The sequence below is a fragment of the Pagrus major genome, chromosome 22 (assembly GCF_040436345.1).
Source record: "Pagrus major chromosome 22, Pma_NU_1.0".
In the NCBI taxonomy this organism is placed as follows: domain Eukaryota; kingdom Metazoa; phylum Chordata; class Actinopteri; order Spariformes; family Sparidae; genus Pagrus; species Pagrus major.
In genome coordinates this window covers 12,170,434-12,188,420 of record NC_133236.1, presented here as the reverse complement: position 1 = coordinate 12,188,420, position 17,987 = coordinate 12,170,434, and the positions used below count along the sequence as shown (strand labels likewise).

At 39.4% G+C, this 17,987-nt stretch overlaps 1 protein-coding gene across 2 annotated transcripts in view; it reads left to right on the top strand.

Moving 5' to 3' along the window:
• The window catches only part of LOC141017767 (exostosin-1), a 275,169-nt gene that overhangs the window by 219,222 nt on the left and 37,960 nt on the right, over positions 1-17,987 (top strand). For both annotated transcript variants that reach the window (XM_073492502.1, XM_073492501.1), the window contains 3 exons: positions 1,062-1,155; positions 6,462-6,569; positions 14,097-14,216. In XM_073492502.1, coding sequence (XP_073348603.1) covers positions 1,062-1,155; positions 6,462-6,569; positions 14,097-14,216 — 322 coding nt within the window. The remainder of the gene's footprint in view (positions 1-1,061; positions 1,156-6,461; positions 6,570-14,096; positions 14,217-17,987) is intronic.

Genomic DNA, 17,987 nt, shown 5'->3' with positions numbered 1-17,987 from the left:
TAAGGCGGTTTTCTGATGAGGACTTCCGGATTATTTCCCACGTAGTCTCCAGCACTCTGCTTTGTAAGATTAAGATTAAGGGTTTTGGAACCACTGTTACACCACAGGAGGGGTTCAGGAGTTTATATACACAGTTGGATGAGGTTCAGCTTGGTGTTGCACTCATTGTAACTGCTGTAAATTCAAGCTGTTTACAAGCTGCTGTCTTCCATGAAGGAGTGAAGGAGGAGGGAAGGTGTGCTTGATACCTAAAATTGATTTTTTTTGTGGATTCCAAGATAGCATAAATCAATTTCGGGTAATCCTTCAAACCTGCCTGGCCTTGCCCTGAGGGGCTGCTAACTCGCACTTAAAGAAGTTTATCAGTAAAATACTAGTATTGGTCTTCAAACACTTGGCAGACAACATACACCATCAGATCAATAATTTTCCCCAAATACAACTGAGTGACACATTTCTTGATCAGATGAAGTGTGTTAAGAGCCACTGGTGGTTGACTATGTAACAGCTTCAGAGTGCTTTTTTCCAGCACAGTTTATTGTTTATCCACCGTGTATGTTTTGATGTGCAGAGGCTACCACGCAGCTTTCTACAAGAACACATTTTATGAAAGAGATCAAGTCCTTGGAAAAGTCCTTGCTGGCCGTTTTGGAGTAAGCTGCTTTAGATTGTTCTTTGAAATTTATGGATGCTGAGGAAATGGCAGCGTGGAGACAGATTTGGGGGTTTGACGATCGTTTTTCGCTTTGCCATTTCAGCTCAATAGACCTTATTGTCACCTGGAAAATGTCCTTAAAATGCCTTCACCTTTTGGATTCTTGGAAACAACAAAAGTCTTAAGAGCTCAGTGGGGCTTTTGTGGAAATTAAAGTTTAGCGTCTTTTTTCCTTCCGAGTATGTTGTGTATTAATGTTCTCTCCTGGCCCATTAGACGAGCTTGTACACTAAGAAAAATGGACCCCTTTCCTTTTGTACTTTTGCTTTAGTTTCTTCTTATTTGACTTGCTGAGGTGTTCTTCTCGTGTCTCCTAACCTGATTTGTTGTATTTGTCTTTGTGTAGGTTCGACTACCAGGAGCTGCTCCATAACTCCAGTTTCTGTCTGGTTCCCCGGGGCCGACGGCTTGGATCATTTCGCTTCCTGGAGGCCCTGCAGGTGTGTGTGTGTGTGCATTACATGTGTTTCTGCTGCTGTGAATTATATGATTGCATGCTGTATACCTGTCTGAGTGTGTGTGCAATGTGTGACCACACTACAGCCCTGTAACTGAGAGGAAAGGGTTCAGTATGTTTGAAACAAAGTATGTTGTATGATTTGTCTGAAGACAGATACATTTATCGTACTACAGTCAAGGCAAAAAGCCTGTCACGTGCTTCAGGGTGTTTCAAACTCTGTGAGATGATCTGACATGCACTTTGTTTTAAATACACTGAAGCCGCAAGCAAAATTCTTTCTATATTTCCTTTGCAATATTGTGAACGGAGACAAGTGCCACATCAGGCAGGGTCATTACACATGCTTACCTCTGCTTCTGGGGTTGGGGTGCCGCTGATACACTCCTACTGGATTTGTATGACTATGAAAGTGGGAGATTATGGGGAGAAACTTCCAATTGTGAGAAAAAAGGTTAAAAACATGGAGATTCTTATGAAAACCGGGGGAGTTGGCAGGTATGCTAAGAGTGCAGGACGTACAGATCGAGCAGCAACAGGGTTCATGGAAGAGGAAGTCTTGGCCTGGATCTTATGTTATCAGACTGATCGTTAACATTGGTCGTTGCCCCCAAAGACTAAATGGTTATAAGACAATAGCCGATGGGTTCCGAGATATGAACCTAACTATTGTGACACAATAAAAAAACCTACTTTCTTGCTTTTTCTTGCTCCAATACTCCCTCTCTTCAGTAACTCTCCTGCTTGTTTGCCCCTGCTGCTCTCTCTCCCTCCAAACAAGCCTGCATAGTAGTATATTTTAAATGTTGTTAATGTATGTCTTGTCCCTTGAATGGAAAGTCTAAATGTTGATGTTTCCTTTAAACTAGCCATTTAGTTTTTTTTTTTATTTCATGCCTAAAAAAAAGTCCAATTTAAAGATGCTGAGTCTAAGAAAATATCAGAAATCAGCCATCAAAACACACCATGTGTTAATGTGTCAATCAATCTTTATTTGTGTGGTGCCAATTCACAACAAAAGTTATCTTGTGACGCTTTCCAATTGGAGCAGGTCTAGAACATGATCTTTAATTAATTTGTGAGATGTTAAACAACATGAAGATCGTTAAATATTTTTAATTCCCAGAGAAAAAACTAAGAACATGAATTTGTTCTGTAGAAAAGTAAAGTAATGATTACTGGTTCATCAGAGAGCCTGTGGATCTCCAGCTGGGAACTACAGGGATCAAAGGGCTCCTCTGACTTACAGTTCATCTTATTACAATTGACAATCTGTCATCTCCCTGTTTCTATAGCTACACCAGAGTGAAAAGAAGGAGGGTGTTTATACACGTCTTCAAAACCACAGATGTGTTCATCTCTCATTAGCGCCTCAGTTCAGTCTGTCTCTGTGTTGTTTTGACATGAAGTATCTGGTTGTGCCCCGTGTCTGTCATTAGCTGTCTTGTGTTCCTTGTTCCTGTTTGTTTCTCACCTTCCAATTTAATATTCTGTTAAGGACAGGCTGCACACTTAAATTTAAGAATAAGTAGGTGGTGTTTGCTTCCACCTTCGGGTCCTTAATGGGTCTTATTTATTTATTTATTTTGGGTCAAGTGACCACGGATAATTAGGTCCATAATCAGAATAGTACAGCGGAGGACTGTACTGGCCTCCATGTCGTCCAATGGTTCCTGATAGTGGACACCTCGTTGGGGATTTTACCTTACTTAAGTGTAGATTTGACTAAAAGGCATGTTTTCTCATCATAAATTCAAAGAAAATAACAAGCCATAGGTCACCAACCTCTCTCTGGTCCGGCTTTGGCACTTTTTGGCACCATAATGGTCACTGTTTTTAATCAAAACTAATGAGCAAGTAGAGGTGTAACTTTCTGGTGACACTTAATAAGCTAAGATATTTATTCAGGAAAGATGCACAAGGGAATGAGAAGCATGATTGGCAGAAAAAATGCAAATTTGCCACAGGTGAGAGGAGAAAAGTGAAGGAAAAAGAACTGAAAAGAGGTTTACTTATCATCAAGATTCAGAGGACAGAAAAACAAGGGGACATGTAAGAGGGTGACTGTGAGGCAAAAGACAAAGGAAAGAAAAGAGAAAGTCATCTCACAAAGCCAGACTAATCAAAGCAGAGAGAATTTGCGTAGACAGGTCACTGATCATGCACTCGGCATTTTGTGAATCTCCTTTAATCTCTCGGCTTCACTTGATTGAGAATCCAGTCGAACTTGAACTTTAAATGAAAATACCAGACTTATTGAATTCTCTTTCACTCTTCTCTGACACTGCTCGACTACCTGAGACCACATATATAAATCACACTATACAGTTTGTCATCAAAGTGAAGCCATAACCCATCTGACCTTTGACATCCGGGACTGAAACCCAGACCATTCTCATTTCTGAATAAACTTATTTTTATCATTTATCAGCAGGATACCAAAAACCTTAATGGACTCTTCACACTCTAGTGTATTTTATGCAAATATAAGACATTTTAAAGCAACATTATGTAGAAATTCGTATTTTGTGTGATTTGGTGCTCCCTACTCACACAGAAATACAAATCCTAGCTTTCTGTAACTGTAATTAACTGTGAAATAACCGTACTGTAATTTCTGAGATGTAATGTAACGTTGTAAATGTAAATGTGCGAACTACAAACAAAAGTCAGCGCATCATAACAATGTTATGTCTTGAAAATGAAAACGTAAATCCTCTAAACCTCTATCAAAATGGGCTGACTTGCCTTTTGATCAAAAATGAGCAAGTTGACAACTGTGTATGTCTCCAATTTCCCAGCATTGCCAGGAACAACTATGGCGGACTACATCATCTCTTTACAAGTGTTGCTCCTGGCTTTGTAAGCCTACATTAGCATCCAGACATGACTGTTCCTTGGACCACTGCTGCTTCGATTAGGTGTCCATGGTGAAAATCTTTTGTTTATTCTTCCATGGATAAGTCAGAGCACTCTACACTAGCTCAGGTTTGACAGTCAAGACCAGTAAAGTGTTGGTTTCTGCTCTGGAATCAGTTTTCCTCGCTGAGAGCCAGTTCTTTGGCTGTCGAACTTCAAAGAACTGGTTCCAGAGTAGGCACTGGGTCCGGACCAGCACCTCAGTTGCATCTGTAGGGTGGACATCAGATGTCTGAGACTCTTGCCTCTTGCTCAGTCACTGCCTCGTTTTCTCTTCTTAGTTTCCTCTATCAACATCCTCTCTTTACCTCTGCCATGATGTCCGTAGAGGCCGTAATGTAAAACCATCGCCTTGAAAACTTGCCAGCTTTTCTTTGCTTTTACCATTCAGCACAATCAACTGTGCAGAAAAAGTATGAAGTTTTTAAAGTATTTTTCATAAAACTTGCCCTCTTAGTTATTAAGCAGGCTTTTGCTAATTCCCATTGCCATTAATTTAAGATCTGTTCTATAATTTAAGCTGAGCACGTAATCAAAGCACACCACAGGCTTTTAGATGAGGCGTAGAATATACAAAGTGAAAGAAATTATCCAGAAAACAGCATTTTCACCCTTTAAACACAGTTTAGTGCAGCGGCCTGCACTATCAAGTCCAATTCATTAACCACAAATGGTGAACCGTTTCAAGAGCGTCATCATAAAATGAATTTACAGCAACACGGAGATCTCCTGTGGGAAATAAAAACAGCTCCTGATGAATTAAGTCACATTAATGAAATATTGATGAATACAGGGAAAATAAATAAATGCACTTTATTTTGGCCTTAATCTTTCTGGCAACTCCATTTGTTCCTGCGAAACTCTTACTTGGAACACTTTGAAAGTGTCTCATCAGACAGAAACTATCCAAGAGGATAAATCCCTCAGTGGGGGGAAAATAGATCCGTCCCAGAACTCTGCTTTAAACTTCTGGTGAGACTTTTACTGTTTACTGTTACTTGGATTTTTCTCCTTCTCTCAAACTGTGAAAACTTGTCAACACAAACTTGTCTTTGAGGCAGAAAAGTCCTCTGACAGAAAAGTGAGATACATTGTTTGTTGCAGAGTTGAACGTGAGGTCTTTCGCATCTCACATCACACTGGAGACAACAGATCGCTTTAAAACAAGGTTATGTTCATCTGAATAAATAATTTAAAATAGTTTTTTTAACGTGAGATCTGACAGTAGTCAGGTTTTCAACTGTGGGGCAAAGTTTAACTAAATTTTCAGAAGTTGTGGCAAAAGAAAATGTGAATTTCTGCATTTTAACATCCAGAGAGATGAGAGCGAAGCATTCTCATTTGTTAGCTAATATTTCGTGGTGCAAGCTACTTTTATTGTCCCCAGCATCCCCAGTGTAAATGACACCTATGGTTAAATCCTATTTTGGTAACATTAGACAGACCGGCAAGAGCAATTTTAAAAGTATCCAACCAAAGAAATCCCAAAACATGTAAATGTGTACTGCCTGACTACAGCGACACAGACTGCCCCGTAGCTTTCACTGGCCAGATGGGAGATAAGTTAGCGGATGTTCCACTATGTTCAACAAGCTCTCTTAGCATTTTTAGTCTAATGCATACACGAATAAACAACTCCGTTCAATGCCACAATCATATAAACACAAGCAAAATACCCGTCTGTCTGAAAAGGCTACCAGGCCCAGCAGTTACTGCTCACTGCTGCGAATGTGTGCTCGTGCTAATGCTACTGGGTTAGCCTCTTAACCTAAAGTCTGATTCACGTGTAAGAAAACACCTAATTACCATTAACGTAGACAACAAATGTAGATATTTGTTAGCCCTCACAGCTGTCGAAGCTAGCATCAAAACATGTAAGGGTTGGAGCACTTCCTGGACTCAGATTGAGTCTGAGTTTCTTGTCTAGCATGTTAGTAGTCAGGAATTTTGGCTACACTTCTATGTCATTTTTATGCACCTAGCTCGCTAACAGCTTTAGCAATATATCCACCTAACCCTCTTGTGGAAGGCTGTGGAAGCCAAATGGAAAGGACTGGATAGGGTTATTAGAATCCTGCAACAGCCACAGATACTGGATTTTATTTCCTTTTTTCTGTTAGAGTTTGATTTATGAAGAGATTTTCCACCAATGTAACAAAAATTGCTTTTAAAATACTGAGCCAACCCTAGCTTTAAAAGGGCATTAAAACAGCTGGACAGCAACCCACCTACTGCTACTGCTTTTCATTCCTACATCCATTATGTAAAGATAATTTGCTGCCCACTGTGATTTATTCAACCCCAGTCTCTGAACACAGTGATTTCTTGTCATACTGATCCTTTTTCTTTCACCTCTCTCTTTCCTAACAGGCGGCTTGCATCCCAGTTATACTGAGTAACGGCTGGGAGCTTCCCTTCTCCGAAGTTATCGACTGGAGGAAAGCCGCCATCATTGGAGATGAGAGGCTGCTGTTACAGGTACCAAAACGTAATAGTGGGATGGATGGTTGAATGATTGGGGGGATTTTAAATAAGATCTCACAGGGGATCCCAGATTCCCTGAGGGGAAGGTCAGGCGTTAGATATCAATGTATTTCTCTCCAAGACAATGAACTGTACAAAGAAGAGACATAGAGGGATAGATGGAAAGAAAATGATTTATTATTACATTATTACTGCATTTACAGCAGGTACATGGAGGTCAGTAAAAGCTACCACACCTGGATGAAGAGAAAAAAACCTTCCTCCTCACACTGTAGACTATGAAAAAGATAAAATATGCCCTTTCAGCAGAGGCTAATTCAGTGTCTCGGTGGTGAAATGCCAACACCTTTCCTGATATAATTGTCATCCTGTGGCTCCAGATCCCTGCGGGAAATCTGCGACTGAGTACACTTACTCAAGTACAATTCTTAATGGCAAATTTAAGATACTTTTACTTCAATTTTATGCAACTTCATACTTCTACTCCACTACATCTCAGAGGGAGAAACTATCCTTTTTATTATTATTATTATTATTATTAATAAAAAAAACTGTTTTCCCCAAATGTGAAAACAGTTGAAAAAAAGTTGTGGCAGGTTGCAATTTTGGGCCACAAGGGGCTGAGGCTGCTGAGCCTTTTTTCACCTGTTTTCACAGATTTAAAAAAAAAAGGATATATTATCCTTTTTTTCACCTGTTCTTAAGTCATAACACAGGACAGAAAACATTTTACAGTTGAAACAGGGCTTCTGCACAACAATAGACATGTTGCTGGTTTGGTTTAATTAACACGAGGAGTTGTTACTGTGCCGTAAACTGCATAAAAGTAATGGTTTGAAAATGTTAATTATCCCAAGTAGGAAACCTGAGTTTCGGCTCTGAATCCATAATTAGCTATTAACGTTTATCAACATGTAACTGACTTTTAGTCCAACTGAAATCTAATTGGATTTGTGGAAAGTGGTAAAAACTAGTTCATCGTGACGTGACAGCTGTCATCACAGTCACTCACACCTCCACCAGGAACTATTTTTATCTTCGATGGATTATTCCACAAGTAGAGTTCCTTCTGTTCCCTTTAATTACGGCAGCGGGCAGAGCTTGTGATATTTACGTTCTCTTATTACTCTATATTTGTACGTGCCACCTGCGTGACCTATACCGCTCCCCGGACAGCAATGCAGAGGTGTGAAAGTGTGTGTATTACTGTGTGCTGTTGTGTGATCGGGTTTAGACTGCATGTGTCTCCCTCTAATTAATGCGTCCCTGATCCTCTATCATCCCTCTGTCAGCACCGATGATGATGATGATGTAATTATTCTCTGTAGCGGACAAGCCTTCATTAAAAGTACCACAAACTTGGCTTTTAGATGAAATAAAGCCACTTTTTACCATTAAACATTACTGAAAACCACAATGATGCACTAATGTTGTTTGAGGTTGTGTTTGTTGGTTTGTTCCCGTCAACAAAACAAAACCGTTTATCTAAAAGCGTGCTAATTGTTTAATATCTGTGAAGTAGTATAGTGTTTTGACAGCTGCAGCACTGAGGCTGTTTACAGTTAGACAGAGTTGATGCAGACATATGAGGATTTAATAAGGATATACAGGCAGGGATAGCAAACAAAATAACTCCAAGCTTTAAAATAAGACAACAAAGTAAACAAAATTATAAAAACAACATGTAGGGAGCAACACACTCTATGACCTGTCACATTTTTTTTACGCAACCTCTGGCACATTTTAACCCTCCAATCCAGTGAAGATTGTTTGCTGTTGAATTGTGTCTCTCCAATCTGCTTCCTCTCACGTCTTTCTTCCACTTGTACAATAACAAGATATAACTTGGAGGAAACAAGGAAAGCAAAGGAGGAAAGTGAACAAGAAGAGTGAACAGACTTGAGGTAGTTGCTTTCTATCGTTAAATCTACATTTATTACTAATTAAACAGGCCTTCTATACTGTGTATTTCAGTACATTAACATTGCAGTTTGTCAGATTCTCGCAGTTCCAGAAACCAAAGGTGTAATAAATGTGCAGACCAAATTAGAGCTGAACAATTTGATGATCAAACCATTAGTGAATGAAAGAAAATGATACCTGATGATTGAATAATTGTTTAGTTGATGGCCTCTGTGAAATGGTGATGGACATTTTCATTATTTTGAAGTTTTATAGACAACCCAATTACTGGGTTAATCTACAAATGAATCAATAATCTAAATCGACAGACAGCATAAGAAACATTTAGGTCATATAATCACATTTTGTTTACATTTGTACATTAAATGAGCCTATGTACCATATCTACAGAAAATGTAGACATCACATTATGTATTCATGACCTGACTTTCATATCCAGAGGGGATAGTGGTTGAGTGTGAAACCACTGGATATTTTAAAGGAGACATCTGGACTAATTTCCAGCCATTTTTGTGGTGACCAGAGCAGGTATTTTAAGCCAAAACCAGATCTATTCCGAACCCTAACCAAGCATTTCTGGGCCTAGACCTAACCAGAGCTTAAGCACAACGTTATCACAACATAAAATACAACATCGAAGACATGTAAAGTTGCAACATAAAGATAAGGTTTTTCATAGCCAAGACCTACATTGACAACATATACGATTCGTTAATATATAGATTAATTGATCATATATATCAACAAACAAACATAGAACAATTATAGAACAAAACTTTTCAGACTTTCAGGACTTGAAGCTGCTTAATTTGTTTCCTGCAGTACTGAGACAGCTGGCAAAGTGGCAGGAATGAAAGCAGTTTGTGTGGAAGAAGTGTCAGAATCTTTCAAGCACAGGATTTAGCTTTATTGCACAGTCAACTAAACACCTCAAATGTAATTATACACATTAAAATGCCTCCATATCATTTAATTATTTTGTTCAGATGACAGCATCCGTACAATATAAAGAAAATACAATAATAAACAAGAACACGGGTCTGATCGGTAAGCAGATTCTGGATGCTTGCCCTCTTTGTCTCTTTGTCACACTCACACAGAGACTCACTGTTCAACACATCGGAGCTCCAACACCTGCTGAGAGAGTTGAATCTCATTACTTTCAATTACATCAGTGAGCACTGCAATACCTGGCTGTTTAATATGGAGAGTTTCGATTCCCCCTGTGGAGAGGAGACATGCACAGACACCCAGACACACAAACACACACACACACACACACACACACACACACACACACACACACACACACACACACACACACACACACACAAACACTCACAATGCCCCTGCTGAGAAACATAAACACCATTAGAGTCAATCGAGGGGAAGAGAATTGAGTTGATTTGATTGGTGTTGTTTATATTCCACCTCAGAGAGCTGAACAATTAAAACTCGCTCTGCTGTTGACAGATCCCAGTGACGTCAACAACAACACAACCTCCTAAACTGTCTTAACTGCTCAGTGAATGTGAGGCATTCTGGGACTCTTTATTTCCTTTTCTTTTTTTTCTTTTTTTTTCAGTTTTCACAAACAAAACTGGAAAGTTATTGTTTATTCTATACATCTGAGTATTTACAAACTGAGAAAAATCAACAACACCAAACTCTGAGTGAAAAATCTGATTTAAATGCTAAGATTCTGTGGATTAAGTGTTTATTTGGTTTAAATAGTAATTACTCAAACGTACTACAAGGAGCTTTTAACTGGTTATGAAATTGATGGCTCTACAAGACCTATATAAACACACAGGACGATTTGCTTTCAAAACAAATGCAGGCTTTAGCCATTTCGAGATCTTTAGACCCCATCAGATACTTGATTTTGGGGGCCAGCACTGGTATTAGGAAGTAAAGAAAATCGTTATGAAAAGAATTTTCATATCGGCTGCATATCCGATAATGTATATACCGATACCGATATATCTGTGATAGGCCAATATCAGCCTGTTGGTCAACTGATACATCGATCAGGCTCTACTTTCAATATAAGGCAGTGATGCTCATTCAGCTTTTGTCCACAGGGGTGACTAGAATCAACAAATGGGCGTTCCCTCTCGATGCTTTAAAGGAACTGTGCATTTTTCTGAGCTGTTAGTGTTGCTAGACGATTTTACAGGAGGAAACATGAGAGCTGTTTCTTTTTATTCAAAATGCAAACTGATGTTTTAACACCGGGAAAAAATAAATACTGTCTCTGTAATCAATTGTTCAAAATAAAAACTCTCCAGGGATAAGCACATTCCTAAAATGTACTGTCCTTCAGTTCGTTCTGTTTCTTTATAAAACAGAAGGACACATCTCAAACATCTGCCTGGTAATGTTAGCTTGTCACTGACTGACTGAACACTGTCAGAGCAAATTTTGCTAAATTTACTTGCATGCTGATGCTAAAACCAGGCAGGACAGGAAAGGCTGCGGTAGATGGTGAGGCTCACGGGCAAACAACAGCATTCCACAAGTAGAAAATATAAAAGATTATCATCACTACCTCTCCTGATGTGCTAAGCAACTATCACTTAAAGAAAGTTATGTCAAGAACACTGACATTAAGCATTTTAATTACATGTTATTTTTCAATCAATTTTTACAGCACAAGGTCAGTGTAAAGGGTCACATGTACGCAAAGTTTCTCTTATGTTGAGTCAATGTGAATCAATTAAACAACTTAATCTGATTTAATTAAATTCACACAGACAGTAACTCGATATAAAGTTAATGACAACTTCAACATAAATATAATGTGTTTTCCAAGAAACATACATAGAAGTAATAGAGTTCAAATCGGTCATTCTGTCTCCTCTAACAAACCACACAAGCAGTTTTTTAACTATTGAACATGTGTGATTGAATTAGATGGAATATGTTTATGTAATTAAAATACTTGAAGTCAATATGCAGAATGATTTTTTGAGTGCTTCTTCATTACTGCTTATATTAATTTGCAATGAAAGTAAAGATTGATATAAGCAATCAGTGTTTCCTGCATGAGAGGTCAAAACTGCCCTCAAATTAGACATTGGAAATGCTCATGATTTTAAGTGTTAGAAGTACAAAATCTCTGGTTTGAGCTTTTTGAATAGGAGTTTTTCCTGCTTTTCTCAGTTTTAAATTATTGTAGATTAAATATCTTTTTGTTTTAGACTGTTAGCTAGACAGAACGAGCAATTTGACATAAAGCGAACAAGGTGTAGACATATAACATCCAGGTAAAAACAATTTTTAGTGGAAAATCAATATAAAAAATCTAAGACAGGCTCATTGTTACTTGAAACTGCCTCATTAGGCTCCATCAGGCTGTTGAGGAGAAGATAGTCACTCAGAACATGAGAGTTCGAGCCAAGCACCTCTTTGATTTAAAGTCCCTGACCTGCTCCTGGATCACGACCAGTGTTTCTGCTCTGGTTGTTCTTGACAAACTAATACTAATCAGTCGCTACGTCACTTTTAGTCCTCAGTGGCTATTCTGCTGGCCAAGCTCGACAGGTTGGCACCATATCTTTCAATGAAGAGACGTTGGGTTTTTGGCCAGTACACCAGAAGGCCTGGGCTCCGTATCAACCATCTCTTTAGGGCTAATGAGGCTCTTCATGCTCTTGAGGAACTTTGGCTACAAGACTGCTCAGTCTCCTCTTGAGCTTCATTGTCAGTCTGAGCAGGCCGGCTAAGGTCATGTCCTCCCTCATCAAGGAAGTAGTTTGTTTTCCCCAAACCGAGCATCAAGAGAGCATCCTGCTCCATCTTCCTGGCCTATCAGTTAGTTTAGCTCCCTGGTCAGGTTGGCAGGATCCTCATCTCCCTTGATTTCTTCCCTCCACTGCTTCTCCCTGAGGGATTTTACTGCTGCAAGCCACAAGCCAGCTGCTCATGTCTTCCATGACAATGTGAGCTGGGACCTCAGCCTGTCTCAGGTGCACCAAGAACAGGGTATTTAGGCTCCAAGCAGGTCTGCACAGTTTGGTGGTACAGGGGTGTTGCAGAACTCCCTTGAAGCAGATGAACAGGAGGAGTTGTTGATGATTTGTTGTTTTAATACCTTTCAAAAGCAATATACTGTATAATGTATGGCATAGTCCTTTAACACGACCAGTGATGGAATATAACTGAGTATATTTCTCAAGTACTGTACTTAAAGGGGAATTGCCGTTTTTTACAACCTGGACCTTATTTCTAGCATAAAATATGATCATTTACTCACCCAGATAACTTTGGTGTCATTTGGAGTCGTTCGGACAAAATTAGATCCAGTGGAGCGCCGTGTATATCCATATAATGCGAGTGATTGGGGCACCGAAGCGCAGCCTCTATATAACGCATTATCTGCCGCGAAACTAGTTCATTTCACCAATATTTTGTTATGATACGCTAGTGCTATTCCCCTCTGAGTCCGGGGTTGCCTGTTATCAACATCCGGGGTCTGTACGTTGACCTACTAACCTCTGACCTGGATGATGTCATCTCTGAGCACCGTGCGCACCCGCGACAGCCGGCTTGTTTACCTGTAGTTTGCTACTTCCTACAAATAGAAGTGAAGTTCGAATCATAATTATTTTTTTAAGTTTTAACAACTGGAATGATTTGACAGAGACAGAAAATTAGCTGGTGACAAATTTGACCGTGGAACAGTTAAAATTATGAATTAGCAATCATTTGCTCGTCCCATCTCCTAAAATGTTTGTCTCTGCAAATTCTAATATATCTTTGGTTTGGTGATTAGGCAGATAAAGCCAGTTTCAAAACATCACCTTAGCTCCAGAAAATTATGATTTTTCTATATTTCCTCACATTTGAGGAGCTGAATAAAAATCAGCTCTACTCTACCACATTGATTCTCATTACCAGATGGTATTTTTTATTTGCCCCATGGTTTGTGGAAAGATTGTGGAGCAGCTCAGCTACAACATATTCACATACATGACATTTGTCTGTGATCATTCCCTATATGATAACATGACACAAATAAACTTGATTAACAGACCCCATTGAAAAAGAAAAAAAGAAACCAAGTCCAAGTATCGACAGTTCTAGGATCACTGTGTCTTGTATGAAAAGATCTCCACTCTTGTATAGTTAAGAGTTAAATAACATCCAATTAAATAGATGATTTAAGAGAACACATTTGGACCATGGCAGGCGGTGCACTTTACATAAAAAAGGCTGTGAGCCACTGCTCTGAAGCATTGATTCGAACCTGTTTTAATGGCCTTTTCCAATAGAGACTTTATAGTATCTACCATAAGGTGTGAAAACAGTATGAGAGAGGGACAGCAGGTGGTTTAGTCACCATAATATCCTGGGGATAAGCTGGTTGATGGACAGAGTGAGGTGTGGGAGTAGAGGAGCGTTCAGGAAAGGAAGAATTTCCTCTAATCTTTTCTGCATGTCCACAAAATTACTTACGCTTCCTCCTCCACCTGTCTGACTGCCTTCTTTTTCTCCACTCACTGATTCCCATCCTCTCACTCACACACTTTGTTTAAAATCTAACTTAATCTATTTCCCTGTCATTTTGCTTTTCTTCCTCTTGTCTTCCTCCAGGTTCCCTCCATTACCCGGTCTGTGGGCCATGACAGGATCTTGGCTCTGCGCCAGCAGACTCAGTTCCTGTGGGACGCCTACTTTTCCTCTGTAGCCAAAATCGTCTTAACTACTCTGGAGGTAAGATTGAAAGAAATGGTCTTAATGGGAGTTTTGGATTTAGTTTTGTCAGGAGAGCTTTATTTAATCAACCAAACTGCTTCGGCTGGTTCTACGCTGCACATTGCCTCTGGCTACACATCACCTCCCGAAGACAGACTAAAAAAGAAATCTTCCTCCAGTTGTCAGTTATGTTTTTTGACCTTTTTTTTATCCAGGGAAGGTTAACTGAACGTGCACTCTCTTTCCCAGCAATGTTTTGTTTAATATTCATACATTTTCACCCAGAAGCTGCACAGACAGAGAAGTCTTCTATCAATAACAACAGTGTATAGGTCCACTGATGTACCTCGGGGTTATTTGTCTGCTCAAGGGCACCTCAAAAATAGTTTTTAATGGAATGTGTCAGTGTTACCTTTGTTGATTTTTAAAGAACTGCATTTTGCAACAAACTTTAGGTCATATAAAATAAAAAAAACTTCCATTCAATGCCTAAAATTCACAGCTGCTAAATACGACTTCACAATAAAACACCTCAACCTTTCATCTGAGGTCGCCCCGCCTTGATTTGACTACAGTCAAATGCAGCCCAGACACCCACATGACATGTTGGCAGGTAATGTTTCTGCAAACCACTGATAACATTCACATTTGTGCATTTCATATGTACCATACTGACATTTCTACAAAAGTGTCATATCACGTTCACATTTCATGTTTATTACCTGACTTTCATATCGGTGGGTGGAGGGGATGGTGGTTTAGTTGAAGACTGCGTTTCAACATTTGTAAGTGGGAAACCACTGGATAACTTTAAGGAGACCTTGGGACAATTTTCTGCCATGTTTGTGGTGACCAAAGCAGGTATGTTAAGCCAGAACATGATATTTTCCTAACCTTGGAAAATAGGCTTTCTATTGTCACAACCTAAAATAGAAAACTGAACCTTAAGAAATGTGAAATTAAAAACAATGTAAGCCACTTCTTTGTCTCCCGTGGAGAAAGTCCCCACACTCCCTTAAAAAACAGCTCAATTTTGCAAGTTATTAAGTTAGAAGACGCTTTATAGACTTTGTGAATCACTGTCTATGACAAATTCTTAATTATTTGGTCCTTCTTGTAAATTCGGCAAATGGAAGTCATTATGTTTGGTCTTTGTTTTGTGTATAAACATTATGTCTGTTTTGTTTAATCCAATTGCCAGAATAACTGTGTGCATTGTACATTCCTGCAAAGCATGGGTATGTGAAAACTAAACTTTTCTTTGTGTTGCAACTTTATGTTTCTTTATGTTCAATTTGACACTTTTTGTAGTGACAACTCAGTGCTCAGTGTCTGGTTAGGTTTAAGCACAAAAAATAGCCTATTTTCATCAAAAAGATCCAATTTTTTTGCCCTTATTTCTCCAATTCCCCAATTTCCCATTGATAATAGAAACCAGAACCTAGAAAATGTCCAATCTCGTTGGTTCCACACTTTGAAATGTTAAGACTCTGGCTCGAATGACAGCTGTTTTCACCCGTCTGTCAGGCCGCCACCATTTGTCCTTCTTATTATTTGTTTTATGTTATTTTAAGAATATTTACCACGACCATCCCAATAAGAAGGAGGATGTGAAGCAATCTGACCAACTTTGGCAAAGAAAAGTGACGTTGATTTTTAAGTATAAAAGTGTCAGATGTGAAGGAGGCCTGTACTGGCTGGCATTCCTTGGGGTGGAGTGTGTGTGTGTGTGTGTGTGTGTGTGTGTGTGTGTGTGTGTGTGTGTGTGTGTGTGTGTGTGTGTGTGTGCGTGCGTGCGTGCGTGCGTGCGTGCGTGTGTGAGAGAGTGGGTGTATTTGCCTGCTGGCTCATTTAATGACCTCGCTAGCTCAAGTTTAGAAGATGAACTTGTGTCATCGGCGTATAAGAGCCCTCCTCCTCTCATTTTATCCTCGTTGTTGTTAGTTCACCTCCTCACAGCCTTGATTCAGTCCTCGGAGACTGTTTGCATCTCTGAATACAGACACAGAAGATAATAATCCTCTTTTATTACCACCATCGGCAACAGCATCATCACATAAACATCAGTACAATCACTGTGATCTCTCTTGTAGCGCACATTATTGTGTACAATCATCCCACATCGACCACAAATACTTATCATTATCACCAGCATGCTCTGTTGTCATGTCCTTCACTACAATTACATTAAACTGACGGACTTCAGATTTCTTCAGATGGGAACAAAATTTGAGATACAATTACTCACACCAGTCATTTGGATAAAGATTAGCATTTTGTCTTCAGTTTAATGGTTAAAATATTGTAGAAATGAGTGTGACATTTTTTTTTGTCACCACATAAATTTGAGGTTAATTATCATATAAAACATATTTCAGTTCAGCTTTAAATCTGTGAGAGAATCCATGTGGTTGTCGATGCTACTTCCAGGTTCAGAAAGTCAGCGAACAAGAATAAAGATAATATCATAAAACTTTAAAAACATGACCTCATCTGGGAACATTTGTGCCTAAGTCCTATCAGATAGATTTTCATCAGCAGTGGTGGTTGTTTGATGGTGTATTCAAAAGCCAGATTTCAAACTCTACATTAGCCGCAAGCTAACTGTAGTAAGGAGTGGGACACACCAGTTCAGCCCTCACCAGGGACTCTGGTTCTTGCTCTTCTTTTTCCCCTCTCCTCTTTGTAACGTTACGTTCATGAAGAAAAGTACATTTTTCTCCAGCCCCAGTCGGCCATCAACAGTACAAAACGTAACGTCACTGTGCAGTCAGGTTGATGAATTGGAATGAAGATAAATCCACTCTTTTTAATCCCAGAAGTAAAAAGTCTCTGAGCTCTCCTCTCATCAGTAAACGGTTCTGGATCAGAGCAGAATCTGATGTTACTCCAGCTGTTTATTCCTCCAGAAGGTCTGGCTCTGCTTCCGACTCTCTAGCCGGCTCTAAGCAGCGGCTCTTCCCCCGGCCCTCCTCACGTGACTTGGCAAATGTCTTTTCGTGGTACGTGGATCCCAAATTGACTAACTGACTGACTTCCTGTGCAAAGTGTCACTCTGCTGGCTGTGCTCAGATTATAAAAAAATAATTGATTCTGAATTCTGCATATTTAAATTGCATTTTACCTGACAAAACACACAAAGCAATTTATGTTATAATTAATGTATTTGTTTATATGTAGCCTTTAGAAGAGTACATACAACTGGTGCTTCAGTTGATTAGAAGGATGAAAAGATGAAGAACTAATTTCACCTTTGATTCTGACAGTTTTAGATCATCACTAAAGAGAAACGAGATCCAAAGATAAAGCTGAATTGACGCTGACATATGGAATTAAGATAAGGATTCGCTGCACTTGCCTGAAGCTTTCAAACCTTCAACCATTTAAGTGGATTAAATTGACAGGAATGTAGGACACGTGTCAATCTTGCAAGAAGTCACCTAATAGTACTATATTTTTAAGCCCACTGGCAATCAAGGACTGTACATTCAGACTGAAAATGGACCCGCTGGGTGATCAACACTACTCCAGTCTCTAAAATCTTAATGCTGTAGTTCAACTTTTTGTTCAGCTGCATAATGTAAACATTTCTCAGATCGCACCTTTTTTTTTTTCCTCTTAAAATCACAGCCAAAACAAGACTTTAGTGACACCACCAAAAGCCCAGTGCTAGCAGGGTATGAAATTAGACAGCAGCCCGCTGACAGCTGTATACTGCTGGCCAGATGTGCTAAACACTCAGAGCCAGCACGCCACCAGGCTAAATGGGTGAAATGAGCCGTTGTTGAT